Source organism: Ochlerotatus camptorhynchus, unplaced genomic scaffold (assembly GCF_037179485.1).
Source record: "Ochlerotatus camptorhynchus isolate MF236.1 unplaced genomic scaffold, CSIRO-AGI_Acam_v1.1 ptg000383l, whole genome shotgun sequence".
NCBI classification, from domain to species: Eukaryota; Metazoa; Arthropoda; class Insecta; order Diptera; family Culicidae; genus Ochlerotatus; species Ochlerotatus camptorhynchus.
This window is the reverse complement of record NW_027040870.1, coordinates 1211901-1230817: the sequence shown is the minus strand read 5'-3', so window position 1 is coordinate 1230817 and position 18917 is coordinate 1211901. Positions and strand designations below refer to the sequence as shown.

The 18917-nt window shown below is 39.6% G+C and overlaps 1 protein-coding gene across 1 annotated transcript; it reads left to right on the top strand.

Annotated features, from left to right (window-relative positions):
* The first annotated feature begins 3518 nt into the window (after window positions 1-3518).
* On the top strand, window positions 3519-4675 carry LOC135710426 (uncharacterized). Its single transcript, XM_065232998.1, has 4 exons — window positions 3519-3533; window positions 3598-3779; window positions 3986-4365; window positions 4434-4675. Exons 1-4 carry the CDS (start codon window positions 3519-3521, stop codon window positions 4673-4675), a joined length of 819 nt encoding a protein of 272 aa, XP_065089070.1.
* The last annotated feature ends 14242 nt before the right edge of the window (window positions 4676-18917 follow it).

Sequence of the window (18917 nt, the reverse complement as noted above, 5' to 3'; positions counted from 1 at the left end):
TATCAATGTGAAAAGCTTAGACGTTCACCTCTTTGTTCACCCTTTTGTCCACCTCAAATATTCACATGCATTCCCAGCGACAAGGAATCAAAAATATCTCCAAATGACAAAATGACAAGCGATCAACGAACCGAATAATAACGCTATGTCATAAGTGCAAAGCATATAAGTGCAATAATGATATAATCTTCTTCGTTCTTTTTCATGACAAGCAGCCCGTGCGACACAACTCACTCGGGGCGGTAGAAGGAAACGAGCAAATTTTTGGAAAACTGCTTCACGAAGGGGAATTTTTTTGTTATGTCTTTTCTCGATTCATATCAAGCTATGTCCTCATCCGTGTATATTGCAACAAAGCAGGCAAGCAATATAGGGTATACGTCCCTAACCTCGGTCTAATATGCAGCCATAGATTACGTTTTTAATCATAACTCATCAATTAATTTACCTGCAAACGATATTCTACTGCTAAATGGTATGCTTAGATATGCTTATCATGTCGTTTGCTATCAGGAACCGCAAAAAGTTGAAAAACTTACTTTTTTTAAGACAAAAACTCACCAGGGAAATGTATGTAATATCGGTCTATTGTCCCCAAATTGGGTCTATTTATGGATGCAACTTCGTCCTATCCTGTTTGATTCTCAAAAAAAACGCTCTTGGTAACGTTTTCTTATGTATTTTTTTTTATCACTATCACTGTTAACTTAATACTCTTCATTCCTCAAAACATTTCTTAGAGAAAATTTTACGAAAACTACATTAAATCACTCAAGTTAAAAATTAAAAATTAAAAATTTCGCTTATCGTCTTTCGACCGCAGAATATCTAAATCAAAACATTGTGATGTTCATTATACAGATTTGGCAGAAAAAATCTCCCTTCCTGTTCGTTCCTTATCATCCAAATGCAAACCACATTGTTGACGTTACTCTTATTGCTATATGCTGTCAAATGAATTTCATGGGCCAAAGTTAGGAACATAGAAAAGAAATGTGTCCCTAAAGTTGGGTCCATGATTTACTTGTGAAAACGTTGTTAAACAATTAAAATAAACATAAAATATTCAAACAGTAACTGTGAGTTTTACGTCTAGTGTGTATTATCAGGTAATTCCATTCAATAAATGCCATAATCAGGCCATTTGATGATCGTCAGTGCAACCTTCCCATCTTAACCTTAGAAGTCATGGCGGCTAAAAACTCCGAACAGAGTGATATTCTCAACCAGTTTTATTACTTACGAGAGCTGAAAATGTATTGAAATGTTGTGATATAAATTGATTTGTGTGTGGTACACATTTATCAATCATCAGTGATCAATATTTTCCTTATTTTTTGTGTAATATTCCTTAATTAATTATTTATTTGCGTGATAGGCCGAATGAAAGGACTAGACCCACATTACATACCGTAACCCTATCATTATCCTTTTACCATTCGGATCGAGCTATGTTATAGAGCGAGTTTGTCATGGTAGTCGTAGCAACCGTTTTGTCTGTATCGTTGGTTGCATTATGTGTTTGGATTCGCTGCCCAGCGATCAAGAGTCCATGAATAATCAACAAAACATTCTAATACACTAGCAAACCCCGCAAGCTGATGCTATCGTAAATGTCAGCAACTTCATGAATGTCAGCTCACGAACCCCCGACATTCAGCCAGAAAAATTACTACTAATTTAATGCATCTTCCAAATAAGCTTCAATGTTCCATTTTTTGTTTGTTTATCAAATGGTAAATTCAGTCCTCTATATCCGTAATACGCCCGCGAGGGTCAAATCTTCGTAAACTACTCAAATAACTTTTTTTTATAACTATTGCTATTAAATCAAAACTCCATCATCACCATCGTGGCTAACAAAATAGTTTTTGCAATGCTACAATAATTATTAAAAAGTCGTTATGACAGCTATCCTGGTTGTCTCCAAGGTCTTTTGTAGCCAAACTTAAAAAAAAAAAACAGATAAATATTGGTGAAATTCTTGAAGAGATACAAGCAAAAGTATGTTTAGAGATGATGAATTATAACATTTGTACTGACTTTGTGGGCGCAGATCAAGAAAAAATCATAAGTGAAGGGATATTTTTGTTTCAGGACATGATTTCGTTTGCATTGAAGATGTTTTAGAAGCATAAGACTAATAGATATACCATCATGAAGCTAGAATTTCCAATAGTGAGACAAAAGTTCGAGGTAGCGGTTCAAAGATTCGAGTTGTGTCTTAAACTCTTGTATGAAAAGTGTTTATTTACGCTATACAATCAAATCTGGAGCGGAATGCGCCAAAGACCTCGTATACACTGCACTTCTATTGCATTTATTATGGGAATCGATTATTTTCTTAGTGGATTTCGTTGTTCCTCAAGTTCTGACAATATCTGGCAACAAACTTATGTTTTTTTCAAACTCTTCCATACCATCATGGGGTCATAAAGTTTGTGAAATTTTGCCACATTACTGAATCGAACTTGTGCTCCACCGGTGGGGCGACAGTTTGGTTCTGTAAAAATCGTTCTAGCTACGAATGAACTGAAAACTCTTCAAAACTTTACTATAAATAGGGAATACTGTGTATGCAATTAGTTTGATTTAAAATGCATGGTGCTTTGATACATTTCAATTTTTTCAACTAAGCTCGAACTTTTGCACACTTTTCTCCATCTCGTTTCTTTGCGTGTAATAGAAAAACAAAAATAATAAACATTTGTGGGTTAAAAAAGTGAATCCATTAATAGCACTTTAATATAATTGATTTAACAGCTCTGCATATAATTTTTAAAATGTTGCAACATGCAATAACTAATCATAGTACAAAGCATTATTCTATGTTACGATCATTACATTTTCAACATTTTTGTCTTCTTGTTCAATCAAATAGCTTCCCACCTCAGTCCCTCTTAATTGATTCCTCACAACCCACCCATCTGGAAGCATCAGCAAATTGAACTAGCAAAGGTAGACTTTCTTTGCCCGATAGCTAACCAATTGGTAGTAAGTGGGTGGCTGCCTGGTTGGAACGTGTCTGTCGTAATCCAAACTAGGCTCATTTCCACGCTGCTGCCCGCCAGCCAAGCAATCAATTCCAATAGAGGAGCTACGATGGGATACAGTCACGCTGCTGCCGACAGCAGCAGCAACAACAAGAAGTGTGAGCCTTCGGCATATTCACGACCCAGGCAGGTTCTAGCCATCAGCCATGGTGGCGAGGCGATGGATAAAATAAATACAATGACGATGATAGTTTCCCATGATGAACGTTTTTGATAAGACGCGGCCAAATTAGATTACCGCTGATTTCAACGGAAATTGGTGCGCGCGTTGAAGGGGTTTGGAAATTGCTACGAAAAGTTATCAAGCTACTGAATTGATCAGATCGAAAAGTTTTTTTTTGGGTGGGATCGTTCTACGAAACTTTTCTGGTATATATATTGATTTTCGCTGGGGGCAAATCAGTCAGTTTCAAATCAAGTTTCAACCCGAGGCAAGCAACAGTCTTTGAAAAGTTCAAGCGAAAGATGTTGAAGATTGTGGTGAATCTGAATTCAGAGGAAAATCGAATTACACAGGTGCTGATTACAGTTTTAAATATTTCAGATTCTATTTGTGACAGTTGCTGCTGTGGCTGGCAGTGAGGCGAAGGTAGAAGAAACGACAACTAAGAACACCGTGAAACGTGGTTTGGATTTCGGTTTCGGTGGACATAATGCCGTAGGTTTTGGGGGCAGTAGTGATCCTTGGAGCGGATCATCAAGACTAAGTGCGGCACCTTGGATTCAGTGAGTGTTACAAACGTTTAATATAATAATAATTGGAACTACTCTCTAGTTAGTGTATTGTTTAAGCAATTGCTCGGTTTTCTGTATCGAGAATTTAATGAAGTTGCCAATAAAAGGCACATGAACTTCTGATCCTAGGTTGACTTTCTACGGCCTACGTGGTTATTTTATCTGTGTTAACCATAGTTACATGCTAAACCCTCTAGGAACAGTGGATGGAAGCACGGACCCTCTCCGGCAGAGATAGCTGCCACAATTTCTGCTGCCAAGCAAGCCTCGGCTCAGGTATTGATCGCTCAGCAGCAGGTCCAAGCGGCTAAAGATAATGTGCTGAACCAGCAGAAGGTCGCAAACGAGAAGGAGGCTTCTGCTGCCTACGCATCGCAGAAGAGTGAAGCAGTCGCAGCTGTGCAACGATCGGAAGCAGCAGCTGCAGCTCAAGCGGTCGTTTTGGCTCAACATCGTCTAGCGGCTGCCAAAGCCAATGTAGCTCATCATCAACGTATAGCAGCTGCCAAGGAATCGTTGGCCGCTCAAGCGATACAAAGCTCGGCTAAGGCAGCTGCTGCTGAGATTCATCGTGCTGGTAGGCCCATGTTGCCCACTTGTTTAAGATAACGCAATCTAATTCTAATGCATGTATGTTTATCCTAGAAATTCAAGCTGCTAAGCTCGCAGCCCATCACCGTTCGGATGCTGCCTCCCTCAATCACCATGTTATTGCTATTAAGGATGAATCCTTTGCTCCGCTGACCTTCGGAGGTAATCAGATTCCCACGACTCAGCTGTACCGTGCGCTGGCTGGCCCTTGGAACGACCTGTCATCGGCGTCGGGGCAGAGCCCATGGGCTAATGGATTCCCCGCCGGTAATCAAGGAAAACCTGTTTGGGGCTAGGCGATACATACCGTGAACAATTGCTCAACTAGATAGAATCAATAAATGCTTCAGTTTGCTGCCTCAAATATTGTGTTTGATTATGTGAACGATACATTTTGAGTACTTTTCTTACAAAGCTTACCAAATTTAGCATTTAACTTTATGGAGTGTTTCTTGACCTTTGCTTCACAAAATTCATTATATTTTAAAGGAAAAAATGTTTGCAATTTGATGCCTAGGCATATCAAACGTTCAGTAACACCTTACAGCATGTAAGAGACACTGCATTTCACACGTTAAAATTGTATTTTGATCAGTAATCCAGTGATTTTTTTTTTATGAACTGACAAATAATGTATCTTGACGAAATTTGTAACGATTGATTTGTATGGATAGCTGTCATTATGGCTTTTTAATAATTATTGTAGCAAAGCAAACATTATATTGTTCGCCATGATGGTAATGATGGGTTTTTATATTTGATATAATAGTAGTAGTTTATAATAAAATAGTGGATAGTCTTAACATTCTGGCTGAACGTCGGGGGCTCGTGACCATTCCTGACATTTCTGAAAATTATGATAGGATCATATTGCGGGGTTGCTAGCGTGATAGAATGCTTTGTTAATTATCCATGAACTCTTGATCGCTGGGAATGTTTGAGAATACTTGAGATGGATAAAAGGTTGAACAAAGAGGCGAACGTCAAAGCTTTTCACATTTATATCGCTGTGAAGCAACTGAAAATTGTTGAGGGTATGTATATCTGTAGGGGAAGACGGGGAATGAAACTTTAAGATTCATGCAAATATTCAATACAGAATAGATTACCAACATGTTTTTATTATTCACTGAAACACTTTGTAGCTCCCGAACTTACGAAACGTCACAACAATAAATAAAAACAAACTTCTCGTACGGTGGGGCTTTTCACGATCTAATTAACATCTAAGGATTATTGATTAAAAAAACGGTGTTTTCTGACCTTTGTTTGTACCTTTTTCTCTCAGTAGGCTGTACTATAGACGAACAATTGAAATGGCCTCAACTCCATTTTGTAAACAAACATTGTAAGGCCATTTTCTCGCGAACCAAAGTCCGCCAACGCAAACCAACCAAATGAACAGGTAGGGGAAATTCTCATCTACCGATTGTGTGTTAGGTTTGTGAATGCTCGTGCGAATGTACACTCAAAAATATTACAAAACGGATATAGATTAAATTTTATGCATTTTATGGTTTTTCAAAATGTATACATTGGTCCGATTAAAATTTTCGTCAAAACTATACTAAGTCCGAATAACGAAGTGGAATTCGGTCAGTGTTTACTTAAATGACAGGAAAAAGACCATCTGGATTCCCTTCGGAGCTTCGTGCTGGTGAAGAGCTTTTTCCCGGCGGATTTCTACTGCGACTGTGATCTGCTGGGCAGCATCGAAATTGTAAGTATTTTTTTAAATTATATTCATAAAAAATAAACTAATTAAAAAAGCTTTCTGAGACAATTTTTATTTTTATTTGAAAACAATAATATTTTCCATAAATAAAATAAAGAAGCGAAAAATACGTTCTCTCGAATAAACCTTATATATGCATTGAAAGTATATTTCGATTTTATACTATGGCACGCATAAACTATTTTTATACTAAGTTTGCATTCTCTCCCTTTATACCGACCTTTGCGTCGGTACGAAGAGTTGCTATTTAGCGTAACTTTTATATTATTTAGATTTCAATATTTTTTGGGTGTAGGTTTCGGTTCGCGAGAAAATGGCCTTATAAGGTTTGTTTACAAAATGGAGTTGAGGCCTTTTAAATTGTTGGTCTTGAGTTATTCCAATCGAGAAGAAGACCTGTTAACTGGATTAGATGTCGCCTCTTTACTCAATTCGACAGTGAGCATTCATAAGGGCGTAAACGCGATGATCGATTCTCTTCGTCGATTTTCTCTTTTGCTAATAACTCGCTATATTTAACGTTTCTCAGTGCGTTTGCTGTTGCTTTTGATAGCCAATACAACCTATTACAACTCTCCATTGAACAAATTCTTGAAAATTGTTTCGCTTATCTGTAGCAATGCAAAGAGAAAATCGATGAAGAGAATCGATCATCGCTTATACGCCCTTATGCATGCTCACTGTCGAATTCACTCTTTTTAGGCTGTACTTCTTCTGTGATGGTATCTACAAATCTAATAGCGAATTCGTTTATTATTCAGTTCCAACCTGGATCGGGTAGCAAGATTGGGTCTGCTTGTTTTCTGTCAAATTTCAGTTTGCTCGTTTGTTTTTAAAACCTGGCTCAGGTTGAGGTTTTCACTGACAAAAAGTTCGGTTTCGCAATAAGATTAAGATCATGCAACTAGGTATAGATTTTGATCCAGTTTGTTATCCAGTCGCTGATTGGTTGATTTTGAAGACTCTGAGTGTGTGTGCAAAACTACCATCGGGTTTTTTGTTTCGAAGCTGGCCGTGTTGCGGTGTTGCATTGTATCATTGTTATTTTTGCGCGTAGTAATGTTCTTACTTTAGGGGTTCAAGTAAAAACCAAAAAATAAAGTATAAAGCGTTCAATGTCGGACGCAGTAGTAAATCGCATTTACCGATTCCCGAAGATCCCAATAGCGCGTAGGAAATGGATTCGTATTTGTATGAACCATGAGGCAGACATACCGAATGGCACCACTGTTAAAACGTAGCACGCAATGGGGGAAAATATACAATGTGGTGGTCCACCGTTCTTAATATAACCACCGACAAATCGACATGAAATTTAATTCTGACGTTTGCTCAAAAATCGTAAACGGCCGATTTAAATGTGCAGTGATCCGAACTGTCAAAACCATAGGATTTTTTTGATTAGTTAAACATAATTTGTCCAGAATAGCTCAGACATAAACCACTTGATAACTTTTGCATGTGGGCTCATGGTTTAGTTAAATAGGGAAAATGTATGTAACGTTGGCCTAAGTGTCCCTAATTTGGGCTCATACATAAATTCAGCAATCGACTAAATTTTCAATTGCAACCAAAAATATCCATTATTACCGTCCCAATGACGCGCTCATCTAGATACAATTGATAAATAGCAGATTTTTAGCGATGGGCCCAATCTTAGATCCATAGGCCAACATTAGAGCCATTCACCCTATTTCACGTGACCACAGAACCAGATGTCAGTAGTGTGATTTGGTAAGAAATTTGATTGTTTTTGCTATATTCATGTCGGTTTGTCGGTGATATAACCGCCAATTGCAATGCTTTTGTGATTTGACGTTTAATATAATGGGTATTGTTTCAATATGATTTCTACCATTTTCCCGAGCGTAACCGGAGTGTGTCTGAATGAAGCCAATGTGGCCCTGGGCACACAATAAGCGAACAGAAGCCACTACTGTTTTTCAGTGAATGTATTTTACATTCACTGAAAAACAGTAACAAGTTCTGCCCGATCTAATCCGTGATGCATAAGAGATACAGATTTGAGTTATGGCCAAAAGTTGTAGCTAATAACAAAACCTACTAAAGCTCTAAACAATATTTTGCGGAATGCTGTTGATTAAAAAAGTTGGAGACAAACGAATGTAAATGAATGCATGAAATGAATGTAAATGATTTTCCATACCTGGCTCCATGTAATTTTGTTGTTCAAGTCATTTAATTTCGTTACAAATTTAGCTGATTATAAAGTCTGCACATGTTCGTCACTGACTGCATTGTCATTGACCATCGACATGATTTGCCTTGACTATGATTGTTAGCTCAAAAGAGTGACCAAAGCAGAGTTGTCAATATCACCGTGTATTGTCGAGATTTTGCAGCACTGGCTCCTCTATACGTCCCAAAATACCCATCCTATAATACATTCTGTTTCCAGCGATAAAAAGATAAACAAAACTAACAACACTGGTACAGCTGGCGCTCCCTCGTAAGCTCGGCGAGGGTACGAGCCTGTTCCACCTTCCTTATTTGAGACATGGGTGTTTTGACGTTTGAGAAGTTTGAACGGGCAAAATACTTCCCCGCTCTGGTACCGAAGCTCACTCAGCCGGCGCCGGTGATGTAGTGGTAAGCGTGACTACTTTCTCACACCCCAATGGGTCTGGGTTCAATAACAGCCGAGGTCGGTGGGATTTTTCTGAGGCATAAAAATCTCTGGTCACGTCTTTCTTCGGAAGGGAAGTAAAGCCGTTGGTCCCGGCCCATGTATTTTGAATGGGTGCGATATGCTTCGCAGGTGTGGAAGCTGCCTTTCTTCGTGTGGAAGCTGCCTTCGATTGCCGTCAATGGATGGCAATCGATGTCCGTCGGTGATTGGCACTAGATTGCGGAACAGAGACCGACGTTAAATAAAGGAATGAAGAAGAAGAAGAAGAAGAAGCTCACTCACAGGTGTTGGATAAGTGGATAGGGTAATACCCCGGACAGACTATGGCTTATATCATGTAATATAGGCTGTCTTGCAATGAGCACTCATACATAGGATTTCCAGTGAAAACTAGATGTACATATGAGTGCTCATTGCAAGACAGCCTATATTACATGATATAAGCCATAGTCTGTACGGGGTATAACTCAACTTGCGACGATCAAGAACGTCAATGTTCGGATATTGTTGGTAGTTGATCGGATTGTCTTTACAGCTTGATTTTCAATTATAGCTTGCTGAAAAAGACGATTCTAAAAGTTACTCTTGAAAGGAGTGGAAGTGTGCGCGAGTTCCTAACGTAGCAAATATTGTAGAGGTTAGAAAGTAAAAGAACCTCAACGTTGTAGAAGTGTTTTAATCTTGGGCTGTTTTCTCTTTACTTTGGTGGTAATAAGTGTAAGTTGCTTAGTAAGAAATAAGGAGTGCGTAGTACGAGATAGTAGTACGTCCAGGTAACAATTTGATGCTTAACAAGTGTTGTTCAATCGCCTTAGTTTGAATAATTGTTGAACATAGACCACGTTAACCTTTGTTCAGCTTTTAAATATCTAAATCTGGTGATTTTAATCAGCCAAAAGCTTAACAGTTACATAAATTATCAGCTTCTCCAACCCTTGTCCAGCCTTCTAGTTTTATTTAGACAAAACATTAAAGACCGCTTCATATCTTATATATTTTTATGGGACCGCAACAAGGTGCTGACTACTCAACTTTGTCTCTTCTGCTGCCGCTGCTTGGGATTAGAAAGGTAGGCAGTGAATTTAGCAGAGCTAAAATGCCGGAAATGCAACGAGTGACACTGACTACATTTAACAAATCAGGATTTCAAAATATTTGTAAGGCAATGCTGATTTGTGGAGTAGTGCTAAGCTAAAATAAGGCTTGTTCAATCTTTAGATCAGCTAACCTATTGAGGTTGAATTATGGGGATACAATTAGCTTCACGCACTACTAATCAACTATATATTCAGCCTACTGTTAATCAGCTTTGTATACCTTAAATCAACCAATAATCAACTTCTGTTCTTACTGTTCAGATTGTTACTTGGGTGGTTAGTGTAACGTAATTATCAATTTGTAATGATTTGTTATAGTGGCTGCGCTACAACTTATCCCAATTGTACAGAACAATAGGCTAGTCCTAGTCAAAAGGAAAAAAGGTAATTTGTTTGTTGAAGTTGTAAAACGATAAACAAGCAACACGTGACGTCACAGGGGTTTAATTTGGGGTCAGGCTCAGCGAGTAGGCCTTTTTTCTTTGCATTTGGATTCTTCGACAGGATCATCTCCTGACAGGCTGCGGTTGGTGCGACGCCCCCGGAGAATCCACGATGTGTTCGACAAGTCCATGACGGCTATTGTTCCTCGACACCGTCAGCCAGAGTGTGCTTCTACGACGGCCATTGTTCTTTGACTCCGTCCGCCCGAGTGTGAGCTTGAGCTTGAGCTTGAGCTTGATTGACCGCCCACGGTTGCTACTCTGTTATTGCCAGATCAGCTGTAATTACACAGAGAACCAATAGACGATGCTTGGGACTAGCAATCATCCTCAATGTGTAAAAACTGGTGATCTTAAATTAGGCAATACCAGCGCCGGCCGCGCCCGAACACAGATCAAGAAAGGAATGGGAAGGATTGTGTTGACATGACACTCGCTTTGATGGAAGCCGAGAACACCTCTGCACTTCCACGAGGAATCACTGGGATGTTGGATAAGAGGGTTGGGTTTGCAGCAGGGTTCGTTTTGGTAAACGATAAGCTGAATTAATGTCCTAACTTGGGACTAAACCCACGGTCTTCTGCTCAGTAAGCAAAAACGTTTGCCACTAGGCAGACGAGCACCTTTTTAATCACCGAGTTGCTGTTATTACCATGTAGTCATATTAACAAATAAAACGATTGACGAATCTTGATTGTGGATGGGCCTGAGAGACTCATGATGTTCTGCTCAGTAAGCAAAAACGGTTGCTCTAAGGCCACCGAGCCCCTCATATCACATAATACCGTTGCTCTAATTTTTGTATCCATTCAAACCCGGAACCAACGACAACAACGAGTTTCGCAAAATACACGATACACAAGCGATTTTACCATAAATCTCTTTGATATGTAAGGACCTGGGACCGCGTTTTTCTGCTCAGTAAGCAGGCCACTGTAACCGACGATCTTTCAAATCCGAAAACTAAAAACTACGAAAAAGTACTTAGGCCTTCATTAAGTTCCACTTTCACGCGACGTACAATGTTTCAATTTGCTCTTTACGTATTGTTCAGGCTAGGCCCTTTTCAAAATTTACGCGAGAAATACGCACAATCGTCACCTACCTCGCAAAACTGGTTCCAAACGACAACAAAGGCATAAGCAACGATGGATTGTTGAACTTTGCTGGCTCCGGTGGTGTAGTGCACAGCAAAAAAAATGTAATATCGATCAACGTAATTCAAGCTGATGTATGGAATAATGATGTAATTGTAATTTTGTAATTTATCAGCACACACCCTGGTCGACCACTGTAAACCAATCTGCCGTTCAGCGTTTTCGGTTTTTGTTTCTGGATCTTTAGTTGCCTCTGTGATATACTTACTTGCGGCATACTATTTTGGGAGTGTATATGAGCGTGTACCATGTACGGTAGCTCATCTCTCATCGTGATGGTGGGACATAGTAGACAAATTAGAGAGAAAACAAGGAGGTATTAGTATTAGTTATATGTAAACAAACAAAACAAAAGTTAGATAATGCGGCACTGTAACTAGGGTAAATGTTGGCTTCGGCACCCATTGACTGTTTTCGGCAACCTAAATTTAAACGTTAATTTCACTATGTTTTCCCATCAACGCACTTCCCTGAATGTGTCCAAACGATTGTTTAGCCTTTCAGCTTCAATCTGATTATATTTGAACGATCGAGCAATCCAGTAATGCTACATTTTTCTTCAAATAAAGCATACGCACTACAAAATGGGGTTGATTTCGAGTTGCCGATAATAGAACAGCTGGTTAACACGCAGTTCTAATGGGAAGGTTGCCGAAGAAAAAGAGGCTGCCGACAATAGTCACACTCACCTGAGAAGTTTGGAGCGTTGTAAAAACGCTTTCAAAACGTTTTGAAAAATTCTGTCGATTGGAATGGATAGAGAAGCAAGCAGCAGATGAATGTAAACAAACAGACACATCATATATGTGCGTGACGCTGAGAAAATGCTAGTAGAAGTGCAGACGCTGCTTAGATTGACGAGAATACGTAAATTCCCCTACTACTATTTTAGAGGTATGATTCGTCATGTTTAACTCAATGTTTCAATTGAGGCAAACTATCTATCTTACCATTACAAAAGCAAACCTAAACTTACAATTATATGCAAATGCAAAATGAAACTTGACAAATCATCGTCAATTCCCTTATTCCAGGGCAGGGCCTGACGATTTGAATCTAATTTTGATCAGTGAACGGGCACCATATGGTACATTTTCTCACCATGAACCTATCATTTCCAGCCTATCTGAACTATTTAATAAATGGAAGCCATAACATGGGTTACGCTCCCCCTAAGCGGGCCCTCCGCATCCTGTCTCTGTCTTATCTCAAATACAAAATGCCAATGGTATGAATGTATCTATATATAACTTGGAAATGACGTACAATCAAATAAACCCGTAACCCACTCACTTGGTCAGGCTTCAGAATCGTCCAGTGGACAGTGCACTCTACACTCCAAGTTCCCTTTTTTCAAATTTACCGCAAATTTGATATTTTACCCATTGAGTGTTGATTAGTCACAATGAAACATTGTGACAGAAGTTGAGGTTACTAGTGTATTAAATAATCTAGGTCCTATTTAGGAAACCAAATCTGGCCAACGCCCACCCTAAACCTAAACCTGTTCTAATCCACCTGAAATGACTAACGAATGGAAGACTTTGACTACCCAGCCATGCAATAGTCTCATTCCGTGCCTTATGGCAACTTGATGATTCTATTGCGCTCATCTTCTGGCACCACCCAGGGGAGACTTGGTCCTGTACCCAATGCTTAACTTATCTCCATTCCACTCAACTACTCGCAGTTTCGTGTGATATAGTGGGCGGAATATTATTATATGAGACAATTCAATGCAGACGTCTTTCCAAATTTGGCAGATCGACAGGTAATCGGTGAGTTACCACGATAGTTGCTATTCAACAACTCGACAACGTCCCATCGTCAACGCCTGCTATGAGAATTTCCCATAGCAGACGCCAACGAAATGACGTCATCAAGCTATCGATCAACTACCCTGGTTATCGCCTGGTACCTTATAGCACGATGCTAGGAGGCGAACCGGAAGAATCGATGAGCTACCTCCCCCTTGACTCCGTCCGCCCGAGTGTGCCTCTCCGACAAACCATTGTTCATCGGCATCGTCAACCAGCGTGTGCCTCCACGACAGCCATTATCCTTCGGCATCGACAGCTCGTGCCGGCTCCTTCACGACGGCCATTGTGTGGCTCTTTCGTGGCGCCGTTTTCCACCATCACCACCACCACCAACCCAGCGCCAGTGTACGGTCCATACCGGCCGCCTTCACGTTTTACAAGACCGACCCAGTGTCAGTGTACGTTCCATCCCCGCTGGTCGCAACGCCGACCAATATCCAGAGAGCGGTCCTGTTTTCAACGACATCCGATCAACTAGACCGCTACCACGTGGTCATCGTTGACTGGCCGCCATCCTGCATCTGACCGGCATCGGTTCATCGGTACCACCAGTAACCTTGGTCAGCAGCATGTGACCTTCATCACCAGTTGTACCACCACCTCCACCAAATATGCAAGTACCTATAAAATGTTGTGACGTCACGAATAAATAAGTATAAGATGAAATTGCCTCAGTGATTAAATTAATCGACAGAGTACAGCCCTGGTTTCTAATATTTCCACTACTTATTGTTTGCTTCGCTTCTGTCGGGCTCATAACGTAGCCATCAGGCCTCGCCGTTCAAAAATATCCCAGAAGGCTTGTTGATGCACTTCTTCCCAATTTCTGCTACATCCATGGGACGGCTTATCGCTACAAACGGTTCCTGCTTGTAAAGTCAATGAATGTGCTTGTGATGTCTAGGAAAACAACGCTTTAACCTGTAGACCATTTCCCTGAGCTAACGAGTAACAAAAGCTACCAATAAAGATGACCTTGAGGACGTGATTGTGATTCTCCCCATGTGTGCATAGGTATTCCGAAACTGAATTGATTCGTGACTGCGCAAGCCAATTGCCGACAAACCACCGTTTCTGTTACGACCGCTGTTGACCCCACCTATCACCTACAAAAGATCCCGGGATACACGTGGCCGGAAGAAGGACACATTCACCAATTTAGTTTTTTTCCTTGATTGGTATGGAGAAACTGGCTTCTTACTCTTTAATCTCAATCTCTATCTCTATCTATATCTATCTCTATCTCTATCTTACGGACTTCAAATCGGGCAATCACGAGCTGGTTCGCGTTTGACAGAAAAGTGGTTCGTTTTCGCCCCCGTATTGTCTCCTCTTCTCTTAGAGCACCAATGCTACCGACGCCAGGGGGGCTCCCACACGTAGACCCTACCTATCGACTCATCAACTCATGAACCGGGGACCAACGGCTTTACTTCCCTACCGAAGGAAGGCGTGATTAGAGATGTTATGCCTCAGAACATCCCGGCGGCGCCGACTGGGATTGAACCCAGGCCTGCTGGGGTGAGAGGTAATCACGGTTACCACTACACCACCGGCGCAACCACCAATTTCGTTCCTTTGGCAGGCAGGTTAACCATCGCTGTATCGGTTAACAGCAACCGAAAACACGTGCATTCAACGTGCATTCTACGTGCATATCACGTGAGTGCATACCACGAAGCCCAATTTTAGGCAGATAAGGGCCCTTTTTGCAATATAGGGTCTGCAAGTTTTATATCAGCCGTATATCAGCTTTATATTGCAAGAAGGGCCCTTATCGGGCTTGTTGACTACTTGATTATACAGCGGAATTCAACAATATGTTTAATTTTTCTGTTGGACTATTATAAAAATTATAACTAAAAGTAGTTAAAAGGATTTGTAAATTTTCTCGATGTTTTTCTCTATATTTTATTTTTTGAAAGTTTGAAGTTACTTTTTGAAACAGCACTTAATTGTTACGATCTCAAAACACATTCAAACGCAAAACTTTGCACTTGATCCAGCATGGCAGCCTTGGCATTTTCGGCATTAAGTATGATCAAAACCCAATATGCACAACAATGCCTAATACCTTATCATAGTGAGTAATAATCTGGAAATGCAAAATGTGTATTTAGAAGATAATTTAAGTCATTATTTTACTTATTTCAAACTTTTGTTTTCATTGCTAAATTGCAATTGCTATCCAACACAATCTGTGTTTACTATGATGGAGTCTATAATGGCAGCCCTACTTTTGCTCAATAAAACAGATGAAATTATCCTTAATAAGTAAAAAAAATCTTCTTAAAATAGATCGGGTTGCTCCTTAAATGATTAATCAAAATACCTTACAAATCTTAAAATGCTCAGTAAATATTTAAAGTACGCTCCCTAAAATAGAGAAAACTGTACATTAAGCATTTGAAAATGCTCCTTAGTATGCACCGCTTTGCATCATTTTGAAGTGTAATTGTACCACCTATCATCGGAAAAGCTGCTGTAGAAAGGTTAATAAGTACCATGAAATCAGATGAAATGTTCAGTAAAAATGCACAAATGCACACAATGATTTACTGAACATTTCAGCTGATTTCATGGTACTTATTAACCTTTCTACAGCAGCTTTTCCGATGATATATGGTACAGTTATACTTCAAAATGGTGCAAAGCGGTGCATACTAAGGAGCATTTTCAAATGCTTAATGTACAGTTTTCTCTATTTTAGGGAGCGTACTTTAAATATTTACTGAGCATTTTAAGATTTTTAACGTATTTTGATTAATCATTTAAGGAGCAACCCGATCTATTTTAAGGAGATTTTTTTTACTTATTAAGGAACATCTTCATTGTTTAATGATTCATTTACCCTTTTACCGTCTATAATGGGCTGTCGAAAAATATTGCATAAGCACATATAGCGAGCTTATCTTATGAAAGAAATATGGTGAAAGGTTGTAACGTTGTGAACAAAAAGTTAATTTTTCCCAAAGTAATTCCCATACGTATAAACTTCAAATGGCCAGTTGACATGAGATCGCAACCTATTCGGCTTAAATTTATGGAGAATGAGCAGGACTAGATGAGAAACCACTTGAGTTTGGTGGGCCAAAAGCAGTAATTTGAACCACCCTAATGCATATTAAATATTAGAAATAAGCAGGCATGGAAAATCATTTACATTCATTTCATGCAGTTATTTACATTCATTTGCCTCTAAGTTTTTTCATCAACAGCATTCCGCAAAATGATGTAGGTTTTGTTATTAGCTACAACTTTTGTCCGTAGCTTAAATCTGTATCTCTTAGGTATCACGAATTAGAGCGAACAGAAGCCACTACTGTTTTTCAATGAATTTTGCGGAATTCTGTAGATGAAAGAAGTTAGGGGCAAATTAATGTAAATGAATGCACGAAATGAATGCACGAAATGAATGCAAATGATTTTCCATGCCTGGATATAAGTCAATGTTTTCGGTTCCGGATCATTAGACCACGTCCCAGTTGACTTAATGTATCATAATGAAAATTCCGTAAATCGCAGAATCTTTGAATTATAAAAAATACTGTTTTAGTCATTAAAGAGTTGTTGTCTTCTTCAGTAACTAACTGCAAGAGTTTTTCAGAATTTTTTGTATTTCTACAAATAATTCAATAAATTTATCGTTAAAGTTAATTTACTGTTATGCTAGTTTATATGCTTTTGGGTTTATTCGTGATGATTAGTAGATGTAACATTCGGATTTTCAGGGTTTTTGTTCAGGAACTGAGGTCAGCATGTGTAGTAGTAGAATGGCAGTGATGTTGTTTCAACTAGCCCTGAAATAGTTCAGGTTAAGAGTGATCACGTTTCAGAATGTTTAAAATAGTTAACATTGTCTTCTGGTGCAGTTTGTTCATAAACAACTGAAATTTTTGACGACTAGTTCTATTTATATTCTTTTTCTTCTTCTTCTTATTCTTCTTCTTCATTCCTTTATTCAACGTCGGTCTCTGTTCCGCAATCTAGTGACAATAACCGACGAACATTGATTGCCAGCCATTGACGGCAATCGAATGTGCAGGAAGGCAGCCACCACACGTGCGTAGGATATCGCACCTATTCAAATTCAACACACATGGGCCGGGACCAACGGAATCAGAAAAATCCCACCGACCTCGGCTGGGATTGAACCCAGACCCATTGGGGTGAGAAAGCAGTCACGCTTACCACTACACCACCGGCAATGGCGCTTATATTTATGACAGACCTCCGTTGGTTTTTGTTGATATGTTTTCTCCTACGTGAATGTCAAATTGGAACTCAATGGGACTCACTTTGCCGCCATTACCGAGCGCAAAATATTCAACACAGTATACCTCCATTTATGAGGTGGGTGGTACCGTCCACCCACCGTTGTTGCTCGGCTGTCCTTCAACCAATTACGCTGATACGATTAGTGTCAATCATAAACTAGTTTTGGTTTGGTTGGTTGAAGGACAGCCGAGAAATGGCGGTTGGAGGCCGGTATCACCCACCGCATAAATGGACGGATTATTGTATACTTAAAATATGTCAACTAAACTCATAACTCGAAATAGACGTATGTTGATTTTAAAGCAAATTATGTGAATAATGTTTCACCATTTCATGCTTACGTATAATTTAAAATATAAATATTAATTCTGACATGAATAAATCATTGAACATTTTCAATCATTTGCCATAAATATATTAGCACAGACAAACAGACGTAACTCTTTGAAAAAGTTGTTCTTGAAAACATAGTATCTCAAAACATAGGCCCTCAGTAACGACATCTCTCTGGCTTCTCGCGAAAAACAAGCTTGCTCGCTAACTCGCAAAGAATATTGTATAAAAGTTCTGTAGAATGTATAGAAACGTCAAAGTGATCCGATGCCAGCGCTGCGGCGAGTAGTTTGCGGAACTGATAATGTTCAAATCAACAGTTAAATGCGTGAACGAAGATACACAATGAAGAGTTACGTCTGTTTGTCTGTGATATTAGCTTGGAATCACAGCCGGAGCCGGAAAATTTTGCACCAACTCCGACGCCCTGGTTGAAAACCACTCAAAATTTTACTTCCGTTCGCATCTGTCATCGAATATGCTTGCAGATTTTCTCGAGGCAGGTATGACTCACGTTTAACTAACCCGGAGAGCAAGGACACAAGCTTACTCGACACGCTTGGGATACATCAAATCGAATACCAACGACTTTATCCAGTTGTGCTCATTCTACCATGTTGCTGCACCCTCCCACAGGAAATTTGCCACTGATATCGGAATGTTATCGTTTGGGTTTTCCGATTCTTTTCCTTTTCCCTTCATTCAAACAATAGAGATCCCGTGGCTGGAATTCGCATCGAACCACGCCATCGTGGGTTTTTGTGGAAGTGATAAATTCTTCATCCGTAACGGTTATCCTCGTCGACTTCACATATCGCGGGATCGCTTCAACTATCTGAGCTAAAAAAAAAAAGAACAGAAAAAGCGTTGCATGGAAGGATGCTATCAACCAAAGGTATAGAGACGGGCAAAGAAAAATGTATCTAACAAGTTTTGGTGTCTTCTGTCTTGATTCGGTGATGACAGTGCCGGATATTATCGATGGCTGGGATTATCGGATGGGCTCGTGCAGAGAAGTCAAGCTG